This window comes from Theropithecus gelada, chromosome 9, assembly GCF_003255815.1.
Source record: "Theropithecus gelada isolate Dixy chromosome 9, Tgel_1.0, whole genome shotgun sequence".
Lineage (NCBI taxonomy): Eukaryota > Metazoa > Chordata > Mammalia > Primates > Cercopithecidae > Theropithecus > Theropithecus gelada.
This window is the reverse complement of record NC_037677.1, coordinates 73,226,889-73,248,846: the sequence shown is the minus strand read 5'-3', so window position 1 is coordinate 73,248,846 and position 21,958 is coordinate 73,226,889. Positions and strand designations below refer to the sequence as shown.

Below are 21,958 nucleotides of genomic sequence, written 5' to 3'. Positions count from 1 at the left end.
GGGGCTGAGAGAGAAAACACAGTGATTTCAGCACTCTCCATCTAATTAGGTGGTGTGCTCTTGGGGGGGGGGGGGGTGGACAGGAAACTAGGAGATAGGGAAGTTTTATGTCCAAGAAATAATTTATCCAGGACTTCCGAGGCAGTTTCAACAATCTCCAAAATTTGTACTGGAAGCTTACTTTTCTTCAGATTTCACATGTGAAATGAAATTAGAAGACATCCTTCAACACATGCACAAGCTCACTAGGGAATTTTCCCTCCGGCTTTATTAAGGTATAATTGACAAATAAAATTGTACATATTTATAGTGTGTAACGTGATGCTTTGCTATCTGAATACACTGTGACATGATTAAATCAAGCTAGGGAAGTTTTTTAAATGCAGAAAAACAGGCATCTTAGTATTTAGGGAGCTCTTAAGAAGTCATCTTGGCCTCTTGCCTTTCACGAGGGTCAGATGATACAAAAGGCCAAGGCCATTTGGGATGGAATAACTCGTTGTAATAGGTAATAACTTTCACAATCAGGGAAGCCTCTTGAAGCCTCTCAGGTGGCAGGAAGCTAAACCTAGTTTCTCTTCTTGCTGGTCAGAGGAACCAGTCTCCGGGCTGGCTCATAGCCTTTCAGATTCTTTGCATGTTGTCTTAGTGCTAAGGTAGGGAAGGATTTTGGTCATTGAGTTCAGTGTTCCCTTCCCACACATGCCTGTCACTTTGGGAGGCTTTGATTCAGTACATCTGGAGTGGGACCTCGAATTCATTTTTATTTTTTCTGAGACATAGTCTCTCTCTGTCACCCAGGCTGGAGTGCAGTGGTGCTATCTTGGCTTACTGCAACCTCTGCCTCCCGGGTTCAAGCAATTTTCCTGCGTCAGCCTCCTGAGTAGCTGGGATTACAGGTGTGCACCACCACACCTGGTTAATTTTTGTAGTTTTAGTAGAGACAGGGTTTCACCATGTTGGCCAGGCTGGTCTCAAACTCCTAACCTCAAGTGATCTGACTGCCTTGGTCTCCCAAAGTGCTGGGATTGTGGGAGTGAGCCACGATGCCCAGCCTGGAATTCATTTTTAGATCTGGACCCCAGGGCATGTACAAGAAGGCTCACTGTAGGGCCAAGGAATGGGAATTGGCTAGTGGTTCTATCACCAGTTGAATGGAGGAATCACATGGGATAGATGCCGCCTATGGGAGGCTAGGCAGCCCCGGGGAGCCACGGACTAGATGCACACATTGTAAAATGGCTAGATTTCCAGAACAGTGTGGAGTCAGAAAAGTAGATAGAAGGAAATTTGCTATGTAACACCATTTGTGTAACAATTATGCGCATGAAACAACACTGTGTATAAAGAAACCCACATGTTTAAAGACATACATTGAACAGAAGATGAGAGTGGGTATTTTGGAAGAAAGAGAAAATATAAAAAGAGAGGGCCTTGTGTTGACCGAGGACGACAATGTGACAAGCACTGAGAAGCATGGCTAACTAGACTTTGTGCATCCAACCCTCAAGAAAAGAAGGAAAAAAATGATTGGGAGAGTGAAGACGAATTGCTCCTGAGTCAATCAGTGGTTCAGCCAAGCTCAGCCCTGAGGTGGGCTGGCTTTACTTAATAGAGAACGTGGAGGCCCTAGTGAGGGCAAATGTTCTCTTAGAAAGGGTCACCCTTTCTTCTTTTCTCCCACCACCCACCTTTCCGTCCAGCCCATTATTATTAATCATAATTATTATTTACCTTATCACAGCTCTTATTTTCTAATTGTTAAACCACTGTCATGAAGCACTAAGCAGCAACGTCAGCATTTGGTTGAAGAGACTGGCAGGAAAAGACCACACTGCTCTGTTCTGCAACAGGCATGATTGTCTTCTCTCTTGGATTTTTGACCTTGGTTTTGGCCTTGAAAACCAAGGTCAAAAATGCTGAGCACGCAGGTTCCATTTCATCTGTTTTTCGCTTCCATTCACTAAGTACTTACTATGTCCAAGATATTTGGCATATGGCTGCCTTACCTAAATCATCTCATTTAACTTGTACTGAAAACTCAGTGATCTCTGTTCCCATTCTCTAGATGACTAAAGGTTAGAGAAGTTGTGTATCTTTTCACATGACAGTTGAACTTAACCTTCCAGGGGAGTATCACCCCAATTGGGACTACCATGAATCATCAAATCAAAGGATATATATATATATATATATTTTTTTTACCATATTGGAAGGGAATTTTAAGAATAGTCAGACTTTGGTTGGCATCCAAGTGGAAAGAAATGAATCAATTCTGTCCTCACTGATTGCCTGTAACATCTAACCATTCTTGTATTTGGGATTGAGAACATATTCAAAGAACTTAAATATTCCTTCGAAGCATGGGGCCACATTTAGGTAACGCCCATTTCATCTATGTTCTGTTGGAAATCCATGTCACTGTGGAAACTGAACGACAGAAGAGGCAGGTCGCTTCACGTTTGCTACTGTTGTTGATAATGCTTTCATGTCTGTGGATATCAACTGCATGATTGCTTGGTTTCCACCCAAGAGTTACCTGTTCATAAATTACTTTCATATTTCATAGGCTACAGTCTGTAAATATCTAACTGATGAGCACCTGTATATCAGCCCAGTAAGAAACTATGCATATAAATGGCTCAAGTAAAAATATCCAATTTAGAAGCACTGTCAGCACAGGGGAGAATTTTCTAATGCAGTCAAGGGGTATAGCATTACTTCTACAGAAATGTAGCTTTTAAAGAAGGTCACTAGTATTGCCACCCCAGTGTCTTCACTTCTAAGTCTAAACCTTTCATGATGCATATATCACCTGCTTCCTAATTGGAAATTCAAGAAAGCAGTCTTCATCATAAAATAAATTACGTCGAGGGATATGCAGTAATCTCTCGACTTAATTTAGCACTTTGAAATAAATAATATATCTGTGACTCACAGTGTTGAATTCAATTCTGTGTCTTTCCTCAGTGGTCCTTTCCCTCCCTCCCTTCCTTCTTTTTTTTCTTTTTTTTTTAAATTGCCCTTTTCTTCATTATACTGCTTCTGGTTACACACACATACACGTACAACACAAATGCATTCTCCCTGGCTAACTTTTACCTTTATGACTTTTATGCAACAGTCACATTCTTCTAGAAAAGAGAAATTATTGCTATTTGCCCTCCAGGATCCAACTAGGAGATCTCTGTCTGTCTATCATCTATCTATCTATCTATCTCTGTGCCAATTAAAAAAAATATCCAATTCATGAAAAGGGCTGGCAAATCTTCAGCTTGCAGATAAGCATTCATTCAGAAGTGTTGAATTCATAAAACTGTTTCCAAACTCAAGATTCACTTTGTTTTTTTCCTCTGACTAGTAGTATTTCTTCTGCCTAGCCAGTGTCATAGTGATGAAAAATGGAATTTTGACAACTAATATACCATACATTGGAAGCAAGCATGAAAAAACCTCTTAGAAACATTGGACATTTTGCTTCTGAGTGTCCATAATGAAAATATTGGAGTTCCATTTAGACCAGCAGTGTCTGTGGTTCTCAAAATGCCAGTATAGGAAACTTTGCTGAAGTTACATAAAAGAAAAAGAATGCCAACACAAGGTGCTGACATCCCTGATGATTTGCCAGACATTACTCCCAGAAACTTAGACCAAGACTTTCTACAGGGAAGAAGAAACTGGTATGCTTTATGTAATAGGTGCCACGACTGGGACCACCCACCTCTGAAAGGTAGAAAGGTGTTGGGAATCTCATTGTCTTCTTTTCACAGCTATTTCTTACAGTGGTCAGCACCTTCCCATAGAGTTATAGGTAGCCTGTCACTCAGAAAAGCCCCGCAGTGAAATCTCACTGGAGACTTTCTTCCCTCTGAGCTTGGGTAAATTATTACCTAGAAGTCCAGAAATTGTCCAGACATTTTCACAAAGGCTTTCTCAGACCTGCTTTTCAAGAAACTTTTCCTGAACTCAGCAACTCAGACCTATCACTTAACTGCTGGCGGAAACTATCTAAACCCAGATTATACTAAGTCCTTTAGGATAGTTGTAGTTTCTCCCCCTGCCCCCTACCCGGCCCCAGGCAGCACTATGTCTAGTGACAAACTGTGTTAGCCAAGAACAAAGCGCCAGGCACATCATTTACATTATGACACTGGAATCTCTGCTGACACCACCAAATACAAAAATGACAAGTCATTCAAGCTGCTTTGTTACTGGAGCATGCACAAGCTCCCATGACCCAGCACCCTCAACGTTTTGATTGATGGTTTAAAAAAAGCTGTTAAATTACACACACAATATGATGTCTGTCCTTAAAACAAAACTGGAGGCATTTTATAGCTAAACAATTTTATTGGCTTTTTGTGAAATAAAAAACACACAAGAAACCACCATGGTTAAAGGCCATAATCAGCATCAACCAAATGAACCAGCCACTTGGTTACAGCAGCTGATAACAACACTAGTGGATATTATTGCTTATACCCCAAGTTCATTTATACATCCATTACATTTTGGCAAGATTACAATCAAATGGGAGCTTTGGTTGTAAAAATTCAACTATGATTACTCATTGAAAACTCAACTTCTACCATTTTATGATGGGATACATGTCAATTCTTCTGCATCTTGACATTTATCCTCTCCTGTCTCCTTTCTCCTTCCATTAATAAGATGTATAAGCCTATTGAAAAAAATTAAGGTGGATGCATTTGTAACTATCCTTCCTCTGCTGCCTCCTCTTTTGTCATGACAAGGTGCTGCATTTCTGGGCCTCTCCCAAGATCTTCTATCTGGTGTGTTTCCACTGCCAGTAATAAATGCCCATCTGTAATCTAGATAGATTTGCAAATGCATATGGCTGTCAACATTGGGGTTTGGACTTAACTGTCTCATTTCCATCTTCTGAAAAGCTAGAAGAAAAAATAAAAATAAAAACAAAATCAACAGCCCTTGGCATTGGTAACTTGACCTCCCAACAGAATGAGCCCCATCCCCTGCCACATAACATCCCATGGCAGGTGTGGAGCTGTGGCCTCGAAATGCTCTCTGTGTGTGTATGTGTGCTGTAACATTTTACTTTGCAGAGAAGCAATGACTGACTGCCTCACAAAAGCTCCCCTGCTCTCACACTTTCTAGTTGAACACTGAAAACTCAGAATGAGAAAGAGTCAGAACTAACTCACAATAGCACCATTTCCTAGACTCTTGGAATGAGATTCCTTTCCGTGTAGGAGAACGCAGGCGCCCAGCCTCCAGCTGTGTGCTTTCACAGGCTCCCAATGCATTTCAGCAGAAGTGGGTGGTCTGCCTTAGCCTACTTCTGCAGAAACATGAATTTTCCCTGGGAAGAGTTAAAAATATGGGTCTTACAAAGTGAAGTTGGCCACAGGTGAGAAGCCTGAGGAAGCCTGTTTCTGGTGGTGAGATGTGACAAGCCTGTAGATGGCAGGAGGGAGTCCAGGGATCTTTTCCCTTGCCCATCTCAATTCAAGTCAGTGAAGAATCTGCATGCAGAAGCATGGCAAGTTCAAGGAATACTGAGAGACGTAAACCCTAATACAGCAATCGGAACACCAGCGCACTAATGGTATCTTACGTATTCAGGTCCACCAGTGAGTTTGCCCTGGATAATGCTGGGATTTAATAAGCCCTTCTAATGATTATAAAGATTATCCTCTTGCAACTAGACATTGGAAACAACAGAATATTTGATATCACTATATTTTACATGGCACATATAACCATATAATTACCAGCACTTAACACGGCAAATATTGTAAATACACATTCTTGGAGTTGACTTTGTAATTACACCGATGTTATTCAACAGAACAAAGATTAAACACTCTCTAATTTGCACTTTGGGGGATTTCAGTCCCCTCCTTCCCTTCACAACAAAAGGATAACCCTCTAATTACGTAATAATGCTCGGTGGTCATGTGGGCAAAGAGAATCACAGGGTGACTTCATAGTCAATTGTGGCCTGTAAAATAAAGTAATACACAGTATTTTCATTTCAACAAAATACAAGAGACCATATAAAAATATTTTCCAATTTGGAATCAGAAACATGAAAGCTGGATTTTTTTTCTTTGTATAAAAAGAAACAAAATAACAGACTAAAGTTTATTAAGCCTCCTAACAAAAAAAATATACATATCAGTTTAAGGAATGCAGTGAGAGTCAGCTTCCCTTTTTGTCCAGGCTCATTGATGGTGAGCTTGTGCTTTGATCCTAACAAAGATAAATGCACAAAAGTGGAGGAAGGTCAGTGTCTGAAACCTGAACTATGTCGTATCTCTAATAAGACGAATTTTACAGTAGTGCTTTGAAAAGTGGTGGATCAGATTACCGATTTTTTTTTCTCTTCCTCTTCAGGCCACTGCTGGAGATGAATTCCAGAAGCACCACTTTCGTCTCGAGTGATGCTTATTTAGTGCAATATCTTCCTTCTCTCGTTCCCTTTTCACACGCTGGTAGTGATCTTCTTCCTTCAGGTACCACACGGGGGGCCAGCGGTGCCGCTCGAAGTATTCCTGGTTGTCTGGTGAAGGAAAGAATCAGACCATAAGACCTGCAGCTCATTGACGCTTTTTACGTGCTAGGCCTTGAGCTTAAAGCTTCTCGAATATTCTCTCAAAAACGTGATGTGGCAGGGACTGTGATTAGGGTCATTTGCAAAAAGTGACACTGTTTTGAGAGGAAGAATCTCTTGCCTGTAGTCATGCGGCTGGGCACAGAGAACCTGAACCCAGGACCACCTGATTTGAGAGTCTAAGCCTGCTCCTAAGCTTGTCTCCCTAAACAAGGGGAAGCCCACCACCTCTGCGCTCTCTGCAACAGCGCACCATGGACTCCAGCCCAGCCAACTCCCCTCAGCATCAAGTTCTTCCAAGAGAATTCCCAGCCTTCTATTCTTTATGTCATCTCACATGAATATGTGACCACCAGCTAGTCTCAAGGAATTATCCGTGAGCTGCCTGCTGACTGTGTTCCTTTCCAGGGACATAGAAGGTAAAAGCTTCCATGAGAGGTCAGGAGAGCTGGATGAATGGGGGCTTCGCACAGTCTCACCTGCAGATTTTGATTTGATTTCCTTGCGGAACTTGGAGCATACACTGTTGTAGTTGGTGCAGATGTGGTGCAAACACCAGGCGGCCAACTGGTGGGCATTGTGAAACTGCAGAAAAGTGAGCAAAAGGAGGGTAAGACTCTATTTTCTAAAAAGGGGCTACAAAGAAATTGGGGAAGCCATCGTAAGGGTGAAAATAAATGAAGGGCTTATATAACTAATTTGGTAAACCTCTTGTTTTGACCTCAATGTTTTGACTTTGGCCATGGCTCTGATGCCAGCCAATGTAGTGCTGGGCACACCCCTCCCTTTCCCACTGTCCTAGGTGCACCAAAAATAATTGCTGTATCAAATCACGAGCTTAAAGTATGCCTCGCCCTCTCACCCTCCCCTGCCACCTGGCCCTCTAGTGCTAAGCAACCGTGGCCTCTGGAAGACATCAGCCCACAGCAGAAAGCAGCGATGTCATCTCTGTTTAAGGAAGCCTCGGCAATGGAATACTTCGTGTCGCATGTCAGGGCTCAGCTTGCTGGGGCCAAGATCCGAAAGAGGAGACTGCAGAATGTGTGACTGTCCTATACCTGTCCTTTGGTTACATAAGAAGAGCAGGCAGTATGGGCAGGGTGGAGAGATCCAGATACTTCACCCTTCCTTTCTAAGCAATGCTCAGGAACGTGGCAGCGAGGTAGCTATGATTGAAAAATATGAGATGCTCAAAAATCGACTGTCAACTCCCCCATTCCCTCTCCAGACCTGGCGGGCCTGCCGTGATCCCTCACTCTTTCCGTCTGTGCCCTTCTCTGACACCCCTTCTGTTGTCTGTCGCTCTTGATGTTTCTTTCGTCGGGTGGAACCTTAGAACCTACAGCACGCTTCCTCTGCGGCCCTGTATCTCCACTGTGAGGCCAAAAGCCAGAGATCTCAGAAACCCACTCGAGAGACTCACTGAAAATCACAACCCAAACATCAGAGACAGTTTTAGCTGGTGCTTCCAACTTCTCTTGCTGTTAGATTTCTCTCTGAAAACAAGACTAGGGCAGTGTTCCGCCGGGTGGGCTTGTTCCAGCTTGAAAGAGCCAATTGTGTGCATTTCTTCCCTACTTTGAGTTTAGTGACTTCATATGTTATAATCAGCCATGATGGGAGTATTTATATAATAGAAATTGGCAAATGTAACAGATTAGGGTCCCACTTGCCCCCAAGCTGACTGTTAAACACTTACCAGCACATCACTGGGTTAGGGTCTAATGGACGAGCTAAGACATGAGAGAATCCATCCTAAGCTCGTCCTGCCAAGGCTTGTCAGGGCTTAGCAATAATCATATTATTTCCTTGTAGTGGGTATGTGTGGGGGTAAGGTGGGAACACAGTGCAACAAACAGACACAGACACAACTGCAAATCATTCCCTCAAGTGAGTGGTCCCGATATGAAATTCCGGATCATTACATTTTTCTCTAGGAGGAATACTTGCTGGAGCGAGTACAAGTTATAAACCATCCCCCAGAACTGTTTCAAAAGACCCCAAATTCCAAGTGTGGACAACCAGTTCTGATGGGGGCTTGCTGATTCGATTGCATTAGATGTCTACTCTCAGTTTCACTGTAATCCCTAATTGGATTTTAATAATTTGTATTTGTGTCTGTTTCCTTTACTTGCCTATGATTGCCCTGGGGCAGAGGATCTACCATTTATATGTACACGTCCTTTGCCTAGGGCAGTGCCTGGTATCTGGGGAGAAAAACAACAAATATTTGCTGAATGCTAAGTCAAAATGAATGGGTCGCTGTAAAGTTCAATTCCGCCTTTTCCCCCTTTTGCACCTGAGTCATCTCCTTTGGCCACAGTAGGAAGGGCCTGAGCAGCACCTGCTAGATGCCACCTCCTCTCCCTAAAACCACCTCCTTTCCCTTGATTGAGAAATATTGATTTAAATGGACTGACCTAAGACTTAGTAAGCCATTGTCTTAACGGAAAGAGGGAGCACAGGAAGCCAAACCCAACAGGCTGAAGAAAAGACGGAGGCATTTATTCTTAGTTCCCTCAGAGTGTAAATTCATTGTTAATCAGCCTATGCCAGGGACTAGAAAATTCTGCAGATGTGCCTGGCATTCTAAGAGGGCTTACACTCTTCAGTGCTCGCTCTTGAACATTCTCTCCCACTTGATTCTCAAAATAATCTGTAAGGTTGGTAGGATGCAAACTGTCATCCCATTTCCTGTGGATGAGGAAAGTGAGGCAGAGTTTAGCTTGTGCTTTGAGGAAGTTACTCCATGGTGAAGCTGAAGCTGAATCTTGGACCTTCTCTGGAAGAAGAGGGCAAGTGTGTATTGGGATGATGTTATTACAATCTGAATATTAGCAACTACTGACTTTAGAAAACTCCAGGACAGCTGTAGTGAGATGTTCATTAACAGAGGGTCATTACAGGGCTTCACGGAACTCTAGAAACTGTCTGTGCTTGGCCAAATACGTGGCCAAGAATTCAAAGAAGGAGGAGAGACAAAACCTCCCCCAAGTGGTTCTCCCACATGCGAAGCTGGTGCCTTAGGCGACAATGGGACTGGTGTGGGGACCGTGTTGTTTATTCAAATGAAGCCCAGCAGGCTGAATGGTACATGAAAGGTAAAACTCTCAGATCTTCTTAGTGTTCACAGGGGGCCTCTGTGACTCAGTGGTGACATCTTTATTTAGACAGATGCAACAATGGAATGTTTTATCAGCATTAAATGAACTGATTGAACACACTTAAAAGGTGAAGAGCAAACTGATACAAACCTGAGCCAATTCCAAGTAAGAGAGCACTTCTCCGTCAATGCCCACGCCACTCATTGCGGCCTTGGTCAACTCCTGAACGGCATGCTGTTCTGGGGAAGAAAAACGGGGTCGGAGAATGTTAAACCACGCCCTGCAAGCCAGGAAGCTTGCCTGGAGGGTTGGTCTGGGAGCGCTTAAGAAGGGAGGAAATGTGGGACACAGCTCTGGGCAGCCATCTGAATTAAATCCAGAAGCTGCTCTGATGTGTGGTCTTTCACTACTTGGGGTTCTGGTGCCAGCCACTTCACCCACACCTCTGGGGACTCTTATTCATGGCTCTAAAATAGTCAGAATCCTCCAGACCTGCAATGTTCTGTGCAGGATGGTAACTCCTGGCCACACGAGACTATTTAAACTTAAATTATTTAAAATGAAATGAAATTAAAAGTTTAGCTCCTCCTTCACACTAGCCACAGTAAGTGCTCAGCAGCCACATGTGGCCACTGTTTGGACCATCCAGATATGAAATGTTTCCATCACTGCAGAAGGTTCTACTGGATGGAGTGGCTCTAAACACTCTAGCACCTTCCTAGAGTCCTCTAGACTCTAGACACGCTCCTGTTTGACAGTTTCCCCACTCACATCACCACAATCCTTAATACCCCTGACAGTGAAGAGGTTGAATGACACAGGAATGAGTCTATTTGAGGAATTGAAAATGTGATTGCGTACGTCTGTCTCAACAGCTACAGATGGTGACGTACTGTTCAGCCTCTTGGATTCTAAAGACTGGGGAGATCCGCGGTCCGAAGTAACAAAAATGCAGTAGGGAGAGCCATTTCTGCTTGGGAGCTTGAGTCCAAGGCTTCCAAGCTGAATTTACATTGTGGCCTGAAGCTAAGACATCTCTTGCCTTTGTAAAGGCTGTTGCCTGCCTCTGAGACTGACGTGTGAGGGTACAGCCTTGGCTCAGCATTTCTAGGTCCTTGACATTGATGTCATCCGTAGCATTGCATTGGTTTTTGTAATCCAGCACATTGTCTAACTCATGCTTACTTTCTGCTCCAGCTCTGCATGCTTACTGGTCAGTATGCCTATATCTGGTCAATATAGTATCGGGAATGGAACGATTTCTTTGGCACAAACCTCCTCACCTGGATTGAACTATTTGGAACTAAACTGCCCAGAGAAGTCATCTGGGCTTTGTCGTTTTAAGTAACTGCAACATTTCCTGACATTTATTTAACACGGGCTCACAAAGCATCGTCACTAGAAACTGATTTTTAAACATTATTTAAACACCATTTAGAAACTGATTTTCTAAACACTCTACACTAGACAGTACAAAGCAAATACTGTAAAGGATTAAAGGAATCATCTTGGGAAGCCGTATATTAAATAATCGTAACAGTAACAACAGCATTTAATAACTAAACTAATTGTTCATAGAAGTCTAGAGTTCACACAAAAAGCTTTATTTGGGTCAGTTAAAAAAAAAAAAAACTTTCATGGAGAAATCAATCCCATATTTTCATTGCCAGACTTAACATTTAAGCAAAAATGGTACTAGTCTGAGATTGATCACAAACCTTGTTGGGCAGATTTGGCTCCAAATTACTTTTGACAATTTCAAAAATAAAATAAAAATTTATCCTCAGGACTAATGTCATAAAACCTGTGGATAGTTAGATGGCTTGGAACCCATGTTTCTGAAGAAAGTAATTGCCCACTGAAGCCTCCCAGCGTCAGTATTTAAAAAAACTAGCGCCCTCTTTTGGATCTATTAGGTATATTGGTTAAAAACAGTTTTTAAAAATAAATCTAATATTGATGCCTCAACTCGCTTTTTCTATCCAACTGGGGAGGAAGTAGGACAAAGAGAGGACTTTGATCTCCAGGTGGTTGTGTGTAGTAGAAGCCTAGAGGACAGAGAAAATAATCTTTTTTTTTTTTTCTTTTTTGAGACGGAGTTTCGCTCTCCTTGCCCAGGCTGGAGTGCAATGGCGCAATCTTGGCTCACCGCAACCTCTGCCTCCTGGTTTCAAGCGATTCTCCTGCCTCAGCCTCCCGAGTAGCTGGGATTACAGGCATGTGCCACCACGCGTGGCTAATTTTGTATTTTTTTTAGTAGAGACGGGGTTTCTCCATGTTGGTCAGGCTGGTCTCGAAATCCCGACCTTAGGTGATCCGCCCGCCTTGGCCTCCCAAAGTGCTGGGATACAGGCGTGAACCACCGTGCCCAGTCTATCCTTTATTTTTTCTAAAGACATTGCCAGAAAGTCAAGTGCAGATAGGACTGGTTGGTTTGTTCATACACTCATCTTCATTCATTCAATTGTTCAACAAATATTTATCGAAAGCTAATATGCTCAGGCACTCAGAAGAAAGGCCAGTGAACAAGACAGGCACTGTTTATTTCTGCTTTGATGGTTAATAGGAATCAACTAAACAGTGATAAACACCCAGCTTGCGACTTAACACCTCTGGTGTAAAGTGAATGAGGCTGAAGATCTGAATTCCAGCGACAGCCATTTAAGTGCATATATCCTATACAGACCTGCTTCAGCTTCCCAACTGAACAAATCTAGAAATGATACATAAGATTTTGTGAAGTTAAGCCAAGTTTCCCTTTTTTCTCTTTCTCCCAAAATGAACTTGACAATGTCAGAACATTTTCTAAAATAGCTTTAAGAAAACCACTTACATAATGCTTACTATGTGCCAGACGCTGTTCTAAGGACTTTATATTTTAACTCATTTAATCTTCAAAATAGCTCTATGGCTGAATAATATTAGCCCCATTTTAAAGAGCGAGAAAGCTGAGACACAGAGCGAAGGTTACAGGACAAAGTCACCTTGTCTGTAAATGGTGGAGTCAGGGTTTGATCTTAGGCAATCTGGCTCTGTCATCTGTTTTCCTAAACAGTGCATCTACCGCCTTCTTAAAGACTGTGTCTGTGCAGTTATTATGGAGATAATGTTGACAAAATAGTATTATTTCAAACTCTGAGGTGCACAAATGACTCAGCATGCCTAGAGCGTGTGCCTCAAGGGCAGGGGTCATGCATTACTCACCTTCATAGCTGTATCACGTAACAGGGTCCACCACAGAGTGGGTGCTTAAGGAGTATTTGTTGAATTGAATTGGGCTGTCTGATGCAATTTGATTAGTTCATATCATTCTACAGAGACAGTCCTATTTTGCGTGATAAAAAATTAACTTTTATTCTCTGTAAACATATTGTTATTTAAATGTGATTTTGGATAAATATGACAGACACTGCATGGCCCTGAGTCATCAGCCTTACCTGCAAGTGCAACCAAGTGTGGCAGGCAAAATCTGTTTGCCAAGGCAATTAATTCCAGCGGGTCCACATCCAAGTTAGGAGACAACTGCTTGGTATAGAGATAATCCAATACTGCTTGCATTGATATCTTGTTTATGTTCGGGAGATACACCTGAAATATTATACAAAAAGCTAAATTCTGCTGCAGAAAGCAGGGAGTGGGCACATTTTCAGGCTATGCTGCTTGTAAATATCCTGTGTGACTTGATATTGGCGAGTGTTGGATACCTGCTTTGAGGCTATGCATAGGAATCCTTCTGTATTTATGACTTTAAACATAATGGTTTGATTTGTAGATGACAAAAGAGTGGAGCTGCCTGACACAGCCTGATGTGGAATTTTTAAACGACTATTTGGACTTATAAATCAGACAAATGGGCTGGAAATGTATGATAACATTAGGGGCCCTCATGCCAAGCACCTTGTAATACTCTATTGTGGGGAAAGAAATCTCCTAGCAACACGACAGGTGTTGGGGGGAGCTGCAAACCACACTGTTGCTGACACGATGGAGCCTAGGTCTCCAAGACGTCAAAACAGAGGATGAGGCTGAGCAACCACCCTAGCTGCCACAGTGACCAGCTTGATTTCGACATTCTGTCAGTATATGCACAATATATTGCAATGTACTACATAACGTATACACTTCATTATTTTTTCCTACAACCACATGGATTCAGAACTACTGGAACATTATCAGTTATCAGTAGATTCAGAGAATCCAAAGGAGTCCTTGCTTAGGACTTCCAGGGGAGTATGACTGGGTACAGGTGAACTGTCCCCTGTAGGATTCCCACAGTATCCTTCATGAGTGCCTGTAGTTGTCCATATAAATGCATGCTAGAGCTTGCTAGAGAGCCAGGCACTGCCTGGGAGGTGGAGAGCTGGAGAGGTAGGCATGGATTAATGGAGATGTACACTGTGTAGCAGCTAGTCTTTATTTTAGGTCTCTAACTCCCTGAGACAGGCCCTGGAGTAGTTCAGAACTGTACCACTTGGATTATTGGAATACCGACAATTACAAATATTAATCGTAATTGAAGGCATCCTATGAACCAGGCACTGCGCTAAGCTTTCCACACACATTCTTTAATTGGACGCTTATATCTGCCCTAGAGAGTAGAGACTTACTTTTGCCATTCTACAGAAAAGGAAACAGAAGTTCAAGGAGGTTCATTTAAATCTTGTGTCCAAGGTCACAGAGCTAGGAAGTGGTGACTGGGATTTAAACCCAGGGAGTATGACGCGAAAGTTTATGTTCAGAATTGCTGTGCGGTGCTGGAAACGTTTAATGCCACAGAAGCACAGGTTTGAGTTACAACAATAAAGCATCATAATTTACTAATGGTTTGTAAGAATTCTACTTCAAAAGGATGAACAATTATGAACTTCTTTTTCTTTCTTTTTTATTTTATTCATTTTTTGAGACAGGGTCTAACTCTGTTGCCCAGCCTGGACAGCAGTGGCTTGATGATAGCCTGGGCCTGGGCTCAAGCTATCCTCCTACCTCCACCTCCCTAGTAGCTGGGACTACAGGCAGTACCACCATGCCCGGCTAATTTATTTTATTAATTTTTTTTTTTGTAGAGATGGCGGGCTTGCTATGTTGCCCAGGCTGGTCTCAAACTCCTGGCCTCAAGTTATCTTCCTGCCTTGGCTTCCCAAAGTGCTGGGATTACAGGCATGAGCCACTGTGTCTGGCCAGTTATGAACTTCTTAATTCTCATACTTAATAAACCTCTATACAACATGTAAAGATATATATCTATATATTATATATGATTACATCTTTATAACATGGTTACATCTATATATTTTATATGATCGCACCTCTCCATACACATGCACGTGCACACACACACACAGGCACACACACATACTCAGGCACACACACACAGTCAGGCACACCCACACACTCAGGCACACACACACACAGGCGCACACACACACACACTCTCAGGCATATACACACAGTCAGGCACACACACTCAGACACACACACACAGTGTCAGGCGCACACACACACACTCAGGCACACACAGGCACAGAGCCAGACCTCTCTATACCTGTGGGTTCCACATCTGTGGATTCAACCAACTGTAGATCAAAAATATTTGAAAAAAAGGCATGACTGCCTCTGTTCTGAACATGTACAGACTTTTTTCTTGTCATTATTTCCTAAACAATACAGTATAACAACTACTTACACAGCATGTGCATTGTATTAGGTATTAGAAACACTCTACAGATAATTTAAAGTATAAAGGAGGATGTGCACAGATCTATGCAAATACATTGCCATTTTATATGAGGAACTTGAGCATTCATGGATTTTGGTGTCTGAGTGGGCGGGTCGGGGGATGGTCCTGGAACCAATCCCTCACAGATACTGAGGGATGACTGTGTGTGTGTGTGTGTGTGTGTGTGTGTGTCTGTGTGTGTGTGTGAGACAGAGAAAGAGAGAGAGAGAAACAGTGAGAGAGAGAAAGAGTGTGTTATGTATGTATGTATAATGGCTCCACATTCTACAGGATGCTTATGGCTTATGCATTCTGGCAGTGTGGCTCCAGAACTGTTCTAACCTATAGAAACCTTCTTTGTTATTCTCCTATGCAGCCATTAGCCACCTCAGAGAGGGAATATCCTTTCAGATAGGTAGACCTGTCCCTTAACATATCACAGGGAAGGTTTAGAAAAGTTCCTAGAAATATTAAGGAATTTATCCCCCACTTTCAGACATGGTTGGTGAAAACAACAATTATGATTCCATAAATGAGTTACATAAGTCATTACCATAAATGATTTGATAAGCATGATCATTTCAGGTTTCCAGCACAACCTCTACAACAAATAGAACTCAATGAGTTGAAACTATTACTGGGATTATTTTAAAATAAAGTAGCTGTTGGGCTTGCTAGATCATCTGCAATATACAGATGTTGGAATGTTATTCTTCCCTTTAACCAGCTGTATCCACATATGAATAATTATTCAACTAAATCTAGCACCAGTTACACCATGTGTATGCTCGCATACATATATGTTTACATACACGTGCATTTATCTTACACAAATAATGGATTTATTTACAGATATTCAAACAAATTTGTTTCTGTGTGTAGGAACACGTAACATTTCATTTCTTTGATGAAATAAGGTTTGGATTAGCGATACGGTTTGGCTGTATCCCCACTCAAATCTCATCTTGAATTATGGCTCCCATAATTCCCACGTGTTGTGGGAGGGACCTGATGGGAGATAATTGAATCATGGAGGCGGTTCCCCAGACTGTTCTAGTGGTAGGGAATAAGTCTCATGAGATCTGATGGTTTTATAAGGGGTTTCCCCTTTCACTTGGTTCTCACTGTCTCTCTTGCCTGCTGCCATGTAAGATGTGCCTTTTGTCTTCCACCATGATTGTGAGGCCTCCCCAGCCACGTGGAACTGTGAGTCCATTAAACCTTTTTCTTTATATATTACCCTGTCCCTAGTATGTCTTTATCAGTAGTGTGAAGATGGACTAATACAATTAGTATAGTTTTTTAGACAGTTGAAGGTTGAGTTGTAAAACTTTAAAATTTGAATCATTTTAATAGTGAAAGTACTCACATTTTACAAAGTGCTAAGTGCTCTAAGATGTTAGTAATTGTTAATATACAAAGTCCCAGAGCTTCCTGTTAACACCTGCTCTCTCAGAGATGGGGATGTCTGGTACTTCTGAAAACAATGCCTCTAGTGATAGTGCAAGAGCCTGGGGCAGGCCCAGGGATATATCACTAAAGTGCTGCGTGACCTTTGATAAATCACTCACCCTCTCTCACCCTCAGTCTCGTCATCTGTTACATGGGAGGAATTTGGAATAGATGCTGTTAAAAGTTTTTTCTTCACGGAAACTCTGGGTTTTGAAGATCTTCAGATTACCTTAGCATTTTTTGGCAAGAGCGTGTTCTAAGTCATGGCTTAAAGAAGAAATAGCAAAATGAACATCCTAAATAAAAAGAAACTATTTCTGGCTGCAGCAGATGACAGATTCGAGTAAGCAACCCTGCCCAAATACCCTCAATGCCCTCGAAGTGTTCCGATGTTTGTAATCACCTATGACCTGCTATCTTCTTTTAGCGGAATATAATGTTAACATTTTTTGAAGTGATGGCTCTATTTGGCAAATAACGTTAGAGACCCTTAGAAAAAAAAATCAAATTAGAATAAACTCAGAACACTTTTGGAGCATGCATTTTTTCCCCCTCATGGCTGATTTTTTAAAAAAGCCTGTTTCTGTGATTTCAACATTTATAATTAACTGCATGACAACAGAAAGACCTTTATTTATAGCACTTTAAAAATAGTATAAGCAAAGCTTCATAAATAATGGAATAAAAAAAATTTGCATCCTACCTGCTGGATATAGTTTTTTTTTTTCCTTAAAAAAAAAAAAGAGTTATCAAAGAGAATATAATGCTACCCTAAACAATGTTCTATCTTGCAGTTTAGTTGGTTTAAAATTTTAATTGTGAAGATTAGCTGAGACTATTAGGCTTATAATTAGAGACAGTCTCATAGAGAATGAGAAAGTATCCTAGATCCAAAGCATTGCTTACTACAACCCAGGCATGCATTTTTAATGAACCACTTGCTGAGTACCTCTGGGGAGAGAATTATGCTTACTGCTACATTAAAAGTAATGAGAAAAAATATAAGTAAGATACAATGCTTTCCTGAATATTAAATGACAAAAAAGTTAAATTAAAATCAATGGACACAGGCATATTTCATTCTTTTCTGGATATGCACATTAATTCTATTAATTCTCCAAAAAAGGCTGAGTCTCATGGTGGGGGGCAGGAGGGTGGCGGGCATGAGATTTTCAGATTTTCTCAAGATAACAGAAAGTTAAAAGTTGGCCTACAAAGGCCAAATCCCAAGTGTGAACATGGACCTATGTTAATCATGGAGCATTAATTGAGTGCCTTTCCCCTACAACTATAACCACCTGAATTGTACTTTCCTACTTTAGAAAGGGGACTGGCGGCTTTTTAACTTAGAGCTTTCCAGGGCAAATACCTTTAACCCCATATGGAAATAATTTAACAAGAAAACTCTAGCTTAATAGTCGCTAACATTTATTGAACATTTGTATGTTCTAGGCATCAAATTCAATGCTTTACACGTGTCCTCTCGTGCCTTCTCTGCCCTTTAACGAAGGTTCTCTTGTTATCCCCATTTTACAGATGAAGAAACAGGTTTAGAGTGAGCCACTTGCCCAAGGTCAGGCTAAGACTATATTATAGTTTGCACAGGAAATAAAGTGAAGGGATGGGAAGGAGTGAGAATGTCAACAGCTCATTGCATTTTCAATACACTGGCTAAAGGAATTGTGGCACAGGTCTTCAGTGGCTTGGTTCCATGGTCTTTGTCTTTTGAGCTGGTTTGAATCTATACAAACCTATTAGCCTCGACTCCAGTTCTAAGTGGTGAGGGACCTCGTCTCTCCAGCAGGGTGTGCTAAACAGGTGGCCTCCTCCAGGAGAGGCCATCAAACAACCATATACATGTGCATTCACATTTGCTGCCAAGTTTTTGTTTTGGTCACCTCTACTGCACATTTTAATCTGGAGACGATTACAGTCCATTCTTGGAAGGGATAAAGGAGATTAGCATTCGTGAGGTCAGCTCTGACAGTGTCCCTTTGTGCCTGCGTTCCTGACCTCGATCAACTTCTCCCTGCTCTGTGAATAGCAGGTCCTCGGCTGCACAATCAGCACGCACTTCAGTGAGCTGGACAAAGAAGGGGAGCAAGCCTCCCAGCTCTTTATCTCCAGAGATTGCTGAAGTCAGTGAAATACCAACTGGATGAGGTTTTACAAATTGGTGGCTACCCTAACTTTTTCCTGGACACAAGAGGGAAAGAATATCATCACTACCAACAACATCAGAATAAGTCCACCGGCAGCTACCATTTATTTAATGCTTCTGAAGTGCTTTGCAAGTAATGACTCTTACACCCCACAACCACAGTATGGGTTATAACTGTTTTCCAGATGGGAAGTCTAGAGCCAAGAAAGGTTAAGTCACTTGCCCAAGTCACTTGTAAGTGGAGGAGTTGCAATTTGAGTCCCACAGTCCTGTAACTGTGCAGATTCCATGTACTGCAGTTGTCTTAGTAATGATGCTCCAAAACACCTTTGACCCAAGCTCAGGAGACATTTTCATTAGTCACAGGTGAGAGTCTCCTGGTTTAGAAAGGTTATTAGACACTGTAAGAGGCCATCAGGATAACTCTAATATTTTCTCCCTGAAAAGCAGATAGCCCTTTGCTAGGGGCGGGGTGGGGGGCGGTTGGTTTAGGAGCAGCTGCAGTTTGTTCTGGATGCACGAGAGTGGCCTAGTAATCTTAGCCCCTGCTATCCAAGGCTTGTGATTCTAGGATTCTGTTTCCCTACTTGGGGATGCAAATGCAGACTCCTGGGTCACAATGGGAGTGCTCGAATTCCTTGTGCTACTGCCTCATTTGAAAAGTTAGCTATTGTTTTCTGCATTTCTTTGAAAAATCTGGAAAGACGCTGAGACAAGCAAAACAAGCCTCTTAGGACAATAAACTACATGGGTGTACCCATGTTTTTATTTTTACTTTTTAAAAAAAGATGTTAAAAATACTTGCAAAACTCCACAAAAATGCTTGCTCACTCCTAAAGTTAGAAGTGCTTGAATTGAATTTTTTTCTTTTCCAACAGTTTTTAAAAAGACAAAGAGGACGTACTCCCATGTTAATTGCAGCACTATTCACAATAGCTAAGATACAGAGTCTGCCTGTGTCCATCAGTGGATGGTTGGATAATAAAATGTGGTACATATACACAATGGGATACTATACAGCCCTAAAAAAGGAAAATTCTGTCATTCAAGACAACATGGGTGAACCTAAAGGACATTATGTTATGTGAAATAAGCCAGGTTTAGAGAGACAAACATCACAGCATCTCACTTATATATGGAATCTAAAAATGTTGAACTCCAAAGTAGAGAGTAGAATAGTGATAACCAGAGGCTGGGATTAGCAAGTGGATGGGGAAAGGAAAGCCATCTGTCAAATATATGAAGTTTCAGTTAGAAAGGAGGAATAAGTTCTGGTGTATTTTTTTTTTTGGTCTTTTGTTTTTTTGAGACACGGTCTCACTCTGTCTCCTGGGGTGGAGTACAGTGGCACAATCATAGCTCACTGTAGCTTTGAACTCCTGGGCTCAAGTGTTCTTCTCACTTCAGTCTCCCGAGGACCTAGGACCACAGTTGCATATAGTCTAATGCACCTATAATTTTTTTGTGGTGTTCTGTTGCATAGTATGGTGAGTATGCTGAACAATAAGGTACTGGATATATTTCAAAATAGCTAAAAGAGGATTTTAAATGTTCTCATCACAAAGAAATGGTAAACATCTGAGGTGATGGATAGGCTAATTAGCCCGATTTGATCATTCCACAATATATGTATATTGAAACATCGGGTACCCCATAACTACGTACAATTATTATTTGTCAGTTAAAAGTAAAACAACAAGAAAGACAAAGACATAGGGTCTCCAAGATGTTGTTTGCTCTGCTCTAAGCATATCCCTCTTCTAGAGATAGAGCCAGTGGCTGACAAGTGATGCAGCTAATTTCACTAGACATAAGTACCTTGAGAGGTGTGTTCAGGGGAGTAAACGTTCGCTCCATTACTGTTGCCCTAAACTTAACAAACCCTCACACCCCCTCAACACAGGCAAAGTCAGGGCAGAGCCTTAGATAGTATTGTAGCTCATGGTAACCTGAAGGAAAATCTAGAGCATCCCTCAGCTTGCAGATGAGGAGGTTGAGGCACAAGATTGTGGCTTCTTAAGGTCCCCTGTCTGGTTAGGGGCACAGCTAAGCCCAGGACTTAGGTGGCTGACCAACTCTTTTCACTTTCTGAACTACTGGGAGACATGCTCCTCTTGTACTTGGTTTTGATAGTACCATGCCTGGTGACATTTGCAAGAGGTACAGCTGATCTTGTCTTCATGGATGAGGACGGCTCTGAGGATGAAAAGATATAAGGCATGTAAAGCACCCAGGTGCCCCCACGCAAGTGACCGATAAACAATAACTCCTCAAAACTGCAGAGCTAAGAGAAAGGTGACCAAACACTCAAGCACTGCTAAGGAGCTATTTCATGGAGCCAGTTTAAGGATGAAAGTCATCTGGCTATTTACCCACTTTATATAAATACACAGGCACACGCATATTCATAAAGACGCCACTATGCTTTAGGAAGGCACGTACCTCACTGTTGGCACTTTCCACAAATGACCCGCCGAACATAGCTGCCATCCACTCACAGCTACAGATCAGCAGCGGCTTGTGGGCACTGATGGCTCCATCGTCCAATTTAAATGTCACGTCTGCCAAGGAATTGAGGAAACACAACCATGAGCCAACTTTGCTGAGAGCTTCAACCAAGGTTTCTGCTCCGATATCCACTGACCTGCGTCTCTCTCACTCTCTCGCATGTCTTTACTTGCTGATTTTATGTCAATCCCCATCTTTGGGCTTTGGCACACCCAGCTCCCACCTAAGGGAGCATGCTGCATTTAACATCATCACACATAAAGTCACGGCACAAACTCTCTGAACCAGAAAGTAACAGAAAGGAGGGAATATTTTTTCCTCCTTACTATGCAAAACTTCAAGCATATAAAACAGTGGAACAAACTATGATGACCACTCATTTATCCCTTGTTAACATTTTGGCATGTTTGTTTTAGGTATAT

The 21,958-nt window shown here is 41.9% G+C and overlaps 1 protein-coding gene across 12 annotated transcripts in view; it reads right to left on the bottom strand.

Moving 5' to 3' along the window:
- Positions 1-4,330: 4,330 nt before the first annotated feature.
- Positions 4,331-21,958, bottom strand: part of RHOBTB1 (Rho related BTB domain containing 1) — a 131,057-nt gene continuing 113,429 nt past the window's right edge. For 10 of the 12 annotated variants that reach the window (XM_025397223.1, XM_025397216.1, XM_025397222.1 and 7 more), the window contains 5 exons: positions 21,471-21,589; positions 13,137-13,287; positions 9,850-9,938; positions 7,075-7,180; positions 4,331-6,544 (listed from right to left, as the gene is read on the bottom strand). In XM_025397223.1, the coding sequence (XP_025253008.1) occupies positions 6,375-6,544; positions 7,075-7,180; positions 9,850-9,938; positions 13,137-13,287; positions 21,471-21,589 (635 nt within the window). In that variant the 3' untranslated portion in view covers positions 4,331-6,374. The remainder of the gene's footprint in view (positions 6,545-7,074; positions 7,181-9,849; positions 9,939-13,136; positions 13,288-21,470; positions 21,590-21,958) is intronic. The other 2 variants (XM_025397226.1, XM_025397220.1) reach the window with 1 other exon arrangement.